The sequence below is a fragment of the Pelophylax lessonae genome (genome assembly GCF_965119305.1).
Source record: "Pelophylax lessonae genome assembly, chromosome: 1".
Classification (NCBI taxonomy): Eukaryota; Metazoa; Chordata; class Amphibia; order Anura; family Ranidae; genus Pelophylax; species Pelophylax lessonae.
In genome coordinates this window covers 551492816-551499621 of record NC_138768.1, presented here as the reverse complement: position 1 = coordinate 551499621, position 6806 = coordinate 551492816, and the positions used below count along the sequence as shown (strand labels likewise).

Sequence of the window (6806 nt, the reverse complement as noted above, 5' to 3'; positions counted from 1 at the left end):
GTCCTCCATGGGGTTATTGGCATTCTGGGCTTTCCACCCAACGTAGGACGCCGGAAACATTTCCTGTTCGCCATCGGCCTTTCAGTATGGCTCAGACAGCCGGGAGCTCTGGTTGCCATGGTGCCTTCACGTGCGTCGGTGGGCCCCTGACGCGCACCTGGACTCCAGTGCGCATGTCACACAGTACTGACGTATGGGCCGTTCTGTGCCCGATGTCAGTCCGGGCCGGTACCCGCGATCAGCTAGACAACCAATGACTGCGCTGAGGTGGCGTGCGCCACAGGCCTAGGGGGTGTACGGCACACACGGTTGTCTCTTATCCACACTGATTACTTGCAGGTAACCTCGTATAAACAGACATTGTCTCACATTCATGGTTGTTCATCCACCATGCACTGACCTATAGACCACTGACTGTGTCAGACTCCTATTTCAGGTATATATAATTCTTGATAATGTTTCACATAGCTGTTAAATTCTTGTTGTTGCTAGGTTTGCTTGAGCTGGTTGCTCTTTGAAATCACAGCACAATGATTACTATACTGCTCCATCTCATTGGCATATTGATATTGATATATTCTATATATTTTTCTTTGCCCCTAAAGGGACCTTCACAATTTGAGTAAGTTGGCCTTCGGTACATGCCAGTGCAATCCTCTAAGGAGACAACTATTGGGGGCCTGTCTGCAATTCCATGTGGGACATCTGTGAAGGCAGAGATGGATGCGGATTTATGTGGTGATGATTGTCATCTCCTTTTAATTATATATAATGCGGTTCTACTAATCAATTGATTTTTCAACTCAAGGTCTGTATAAGTCTTGAGCTATATACTATATTCTAAAATGTTGGACTGTATATTTATATATATATATTTACATATGAAGCTAATGGCAATGCTCTCATTTTGTAGATGCAGCTTTATATTGTGTTCACAGACCCCTGATGAAGAAATAGGCTTTGTACTTCGAAACGCAATGGGTACTCTGCTGTCCCTATGTGAGTAGTTTATATGAACGCTGGCCATATATGTTGATTGAACCGCTTGCATTTTAATTCATGTACACTATAATGTATTTTTTGTATTTGTAATTTCTGTAAAAAATGTTGATATTATTTTTGTAATACAAATCCCTTTGATATTCTTACATCGTTACTTCTGCCCCGTAAAATCCCATTTAGAGGGAATTTCTTGTGTTTTTGTTGTTTTTAGTTAGGGATGTGGGTGCCATTTTACCAATTGGCTCCAGTAATACAGTTTCAGTACTACACAGTAGTTGGTAATAAAGTTGTTAGGATCTCCGATAACTATATACAATTCCAAGGTGGGTGGCTGATGTTGCCTTCCTTTCGGTGAAGAAAACTCCTAAGGCGTAAGCTTAACAAGACAATTTGGACAATTTCCCAACTCCCAACTTTGTGGGAACAGTTTGGGGTTGGCCCTTTCTGTTTCAACATGGCTGATGTCACTATCTGCACCCCTTGTAATTCAAAAAAAGCCATGCATGCATACATTTTTTTGGTGTGTATATTGACAATTTCTACAGTAAAAAACCAAGCTATTCACTGCGCTCACAGGTTTAGGTACATCACATGACAGAGGAATACTTGAAATGTTTGTAATTTATACAAGGGATCTATTGCGACTCATGATATCACATCTGCAATATTGAGTCAAAACTTTTTTTCTTTTACATGCAAGCATCAAAGTTTTGTATTTTGAAGACCTAAGGTCTTCTTTCTTTGGTTACCAAGTTTGATACCTGTTTACATAAAGCAAACATAAAAATAAATCCAATATAATTGGACAAAGTTGTTGACTCTTTTTTATGTTATTAAAACATTTATTAAGGCTCCGTTCACATGTAGGCGTTTTTGGGCGTTTTTGGAGCGTTTTTCTGCTCACTGATCAGCTCTCAAAACGCCCAACAAGACAAATCCCATTCATTGCAATGACCCCTGTTCACATCTGAGCGTTTTGACGCCCTAAGGAAAACGCCCAACGCTCAAAAAAGTACTTGAGCTTCTTTTTGGGCAGATCACAGGCGTTTTGTCCCATAGACCTCAATGTAAAGTGATATTTGGCATTTCACAGGCGTTTTACAAGCGTTTAGTTGCTCCTGATCAGCTCAAACAGCACAACTCTCCACCCAGCTCTCCACCCAGCTCTCCACCCAGCTCTCCACCCAGTTCTCCACCCCCTTGGCATGCCTCTGCTGTGAGCACATTTTCCTGAAACATGGAGAACGGCAGTTAGGCAGTTTAGGTGACCAGACCCTGCCATACCAAGGTGACCGTAGCCTGCTGCAATACCAGGGTGACCGTAATGTAGTTTAGGTGAACTGACTCTGCTATGCCAGGGTGACCGAACTCAAGGTGACTGTGAACTGACTCTACTATGCCAGGGTGACCAAACTCTTCCATGCCAAGGTGACCGTAACGAAGTTTAGGTGAACTGACTCTGCTTTGCCAGGGTGACCAAACTCTTCCATGCCAAGGTGACCGTAACGAAGTTTAGGTGAACTGACTCTGCTATGCCAGGGTGACCAAACTCTTCCATGCCAAGGTGACCGTAACGAAGTTTAGGTGAACTGACTCTGCTATGCCAGGGTGACCAAACTCTTCCATGCCAAGGTGACCGTAACGAAGTTTAGGTGAACTGACTCTGCTATGCCAGGGTGACCAAACTCTTCCATGCCAAGGTGACCGTAACGAAGTTTAGGTGAACTGACTCTACTATGCCAGGTTGACCAAACTCTTCCATGCCAAGGTGACCGTAATGTAGTTTAGGGTAAATTGACTCTGCTATGCCAAGGTGACCGTAATGTAGATATATATATGGAATCAAAAATCAATTTTGAAGCCCTAAAACCCAATAAATGCCCCTAAAAAGTGCCTAGGGTTCTGGGTCATGCCCCAGGGACTATTAATCACACAAAAAAAAGTTCTTAAAAATTGTCGTTTTTGATAGAGAGCCAATTATTGAAAAAAAAAAAAAAAAAAAAAAGATTTCTTTGGATTTAGTTTTAATTTTAGTGTTTGGGGGGTCTAAAAAGTGTACCTGTGAAGTTTCAGCTCTGTAGCATGTCCAGAACCATAAAAAAAAAAGATCATGCAGAAGAGGAGGTCCCTGGGAGGTCCAATGCAGAGGAGGAGGTCCCTGGGAGGTACCTTTGCAAATATTGTAAAAAAAACACTCTGCTTTTCCATTGGTCACCAAAAACACCTGTTAAAAACGCCCAAAAAAAACGCCTGTAAAACGCTTGCAAACGCTTGCAAAAACGCCTATAAAAACGCCTGTAAAACGCCTGAAAAACGATAAACAAACGCCTGAAAAACGCCAACACCTACATGTGAACGGAGCCTAATGGAATAGTATCTACATAAATGTAACTAAAAAGTAAACCTGGTCAAAATTATAAAATGGTACAACAGTGGTAAATACAAGTTTACAACATGGGAAAAATCTACAACAAAAAAAATTATATGAAGTTATTTTTCCATGGAACCTGTCCTTTATCGGAAAGGAAGTAGTCCGCAAAATGTTCACGTATCTTGAGGGCATGATTACTGGGACGAGTGCCAGTCTGATGACCTTGGGGTTTATTTGAGATCGGTCCTGGCGATTCACTGGGCACATTCTCCTTTATCCTTTAACCACTTAAGCCCCGGAAGATTTTACCCCCTTCCTGACCAGGGGGTATTTTGTGATTCGGCACTGCGTGACTTTAACGGACAATTGCGCGGTCGTGCGATGCTGTATCTAAACGAATTTGGCGTCCTTTTTTTCCCACAAACAGAGCTTTCTTTTGGTGGTATTTGATCACCTGTGCGATTTTTTGATCATGCGCTAAAAAACAAAAAAAAGAGCGTAAATTTTGCAAAAATAGCAATATTTTTCACATTTTTTTATATGAAATTCCCCCCAAAAAAATGCAAAATTTTTTAAAATTTTCGGCCAATTTGTTTTATGCTACCTATGTTTGGTAAAAAAAAAAATCGCAAAAAGCGTATTTTGATTGGTTTGCGCAAAAGTTATCGCGTTTACTAACAAAGGGAAAGATTTTTGTCATTTTTATTGTTTTTTTTTTAACGCGTAATGGCGTCGATCTGTGATTTTTTTTTGCGGTACTGCGACATTGCGGCGGACAGATTGGACCCTTGACTGACATTTTTGACACTTTTGGGGTTACCAGTGACATTTCTACAGTAATCAGTGCTATACATATGCACTGTTACTGTAAAAATACACTGGCAGTGAAGGGGTTAACTTTTTTTAAAGGGAGGGGCTATGTGTGTCCCTAGGGGCGTGCTTTCTACTGTGATTGGCTGTGGCTTCAGATGTATGAACAGTGATCAACGGTTCTACATAGTAGAACCGTATGATCATCCTTCATACACAGGGGAGAATGACAGGCAGCTTGTTTACACAAGCCGCCTGACTTTCTCCCTCTCCCCCGACGATCGCAGAGTGACCGGCGGACATCGGGTCCGCCGGTCACACGCGCGGGGGGGGTGCGGGAGCGCGCCTCCGGCGGCGCGCGCTCGCTCCCTAGACCCTCACAGGCTAGCGACGTAGACCTACGTCGCTTTGCCTGTGAGGGGCTGACTGCCGACGTAGATCGGCGTTAGGCAGTCGGCAAGTGGTTAAAGGTTATGTAGAGCACAGCACGCCAAAACTACATTCACTGCATGCTCAACATCCAGGTGCATTGATGTTAACCACTTGCTGACTGCCTAACGTAGATCTACATCGGCAGTCAGCCCCTCACAGGCAAAGCGCCGTAGGTCTACGTCGCTAGCCTGTAAGGCTCTGGGGAGCGAGCGAGCGCCGCCGGAGGCGCGCTCCCGCTCGCTCACGGACCCCCCCGACCTGATGTCCGCCGGGCACTCGCGATCGTCGGTTAGAGCGGGAGAAAGGCAGGTGGCTAATGTAAACACAGCTGACTGTCATTCTCCCCTGTGTAAGAATTAAGATCATACGGTTCTACTATGTAGGACCGTTGATCTCTGTTCTTACACAAGTAGCCACATCCAATCACAGTTATAAACACGCCCCTAGGGACACACTTAACCCCTCCCTCTCCAATAAAGTTAACCCCTTCCCTCCCAGTGTCATTTTTACAGTAACAGTGCATATGTATAGCACTGATTACTGTAGTAATGTCACTGGTAACCCCAAAAGTGTCAAAAATGTCAGTCAAGGGTCCGATCTGTCCGCCGCAATGTCGCAGTACCGCAAAAAAAATTGCAGATCGCCGCCATTACTCGTTAAAAAAAAAAACAACAAAAATGACAAAAATCTTTCCCTTAGTTAGTAAACACAATAACTTTTGCGCAAACCAATCAAAATACGCCTTTTGCGATTTTTTTTTACCAAAAATATGTAGCAGAAAACAAATTGGCCTAAAATGTTAAAAAATTTTGATTTTTACATTTTTTTTTTTTAGGAATTTCATAAAAAAAATTTGAAAAATATTGTTATTTTTGCAAAATTGATGCTCTTTTTTTGTTTATAGCGCATGATCAAAAAATCGCACAGGTGATCAAATACCACCAAAAGAAAGCTCTGTTTGTGGGAAAAAAAGGATGTGAAATTTGTTTAGGTACAGTGTCGCATGACCGCGCAATTTTCCGTTAAAGCAACGCAGTGCCGAATCGCAAAATAGGCCCTGGTCAGGAAGGGGGTAAAATCTTCCGGGGCTTAAGTGGTTAATAAAACACGCCATTTCGATGTACATATTCCAAAAGCACACTCCACTGTTCGGCGCGCTCTACTCAGTCGATAATTAAAAATGCGTTTCCTGTAATCAGAGCCATGCCTCGTGTAGGGCCTGAGTAGGTAGGTGAATAAAGCAAATGCCTCATCTGCTACAACTACTAGAGGCAGATCTGGACCACCAGCACCAGGCAGAGGCCTTGATTGTGGCACGTCAAATTCCCCATATTGAAAAGGCTGACCCATCAAAGAATTACGAAATATTCTAGAATCCCCAGAACTTCCATAGGCCCCAACACCCACCGCTATAAATTTCATGTTGGCATCACTGAGTCCCAGCAGAACAATTGAGAAATACTTTTTGTAGTTAAAGAAGCGGGAACCAGAATTAGGTGACTGGATGAGACGGACATGTTGAACATCTAATGCCCCGATGCAATTTGGGAAGTTAGTTTTCTCCCAAAACTCATCAGCTATTTCTTCCCACACATTGGATGTTGGTTCTGGCATAACTGAGTTTTTCAGTTCTTCCCACAGGATGAGACAAGTGTCATGCACAATTGTTGACACAGTTGATATTCCCATTAAAAATTGATGGTGTAGGGAGGTAAAACTGGCACCATTGGCAAGGTATCTGCAATTAAATAAAAATCTGAAGATAGATAATTACGCATATTTGTTAAGCATCTGTTCAACATATCGAAAACCTACCTTAAAGTCACTAACAGCCGTTCTTCTGCACTAATGCTTCTTCCCATGTCGGCGTGCCTTCGGTTGAGATGTCCTCTTACAAGATCTAGTAACTGATCAAAGGTTGCCACTGACATCCTAGTAAAATTGTAGAACTTGTCTTGGTGAGTACGCAGTTCTCCAAACATGAGAGCAAAATAGCCAATAGATGGACACTGGGAGGTCAAGGGATGTACTCAGTAGAGACGACGTCTCCTCCACTGAATCAGATCCATCTGTCTCCCCATTTTCATTCTCTTAAGCAGCAATATGAGCATTGCAATCAGATGTCCTTCATAATCCATATTCAATGACCACAATTCAACAAAGGTTGAAGTCCTCTCACTGAACAAAGAAA

At 42.7% G+C, this 6806-nt stretch overlaps 1 protein-coding gene across 1 annotated transcript; it reads right to left on the bottom strand.

Moving 5' to 3' along the window:
* Window positions 1-5704: 5704 nt before the first annotated feature.
* LOC309548488 (uncharacterized protein) lies at window positions 5705-6597 on the bottom strand (the record flags this gene model as incomplete). The annotated part of the gene is made up of 2 exons (XM_082248433.1): window positions 5705-6353; window positions 6431-6597. 2 exons carry the CDS (start codon window positions 6595-6597, stop codon window positions 5705-5707), a joined length of 816 nt encoding a protein of 271 aa, XP_082104559.1.
* Between the last annotated feature and the right edge of the window lie 209 nt (window positions 6598-6806).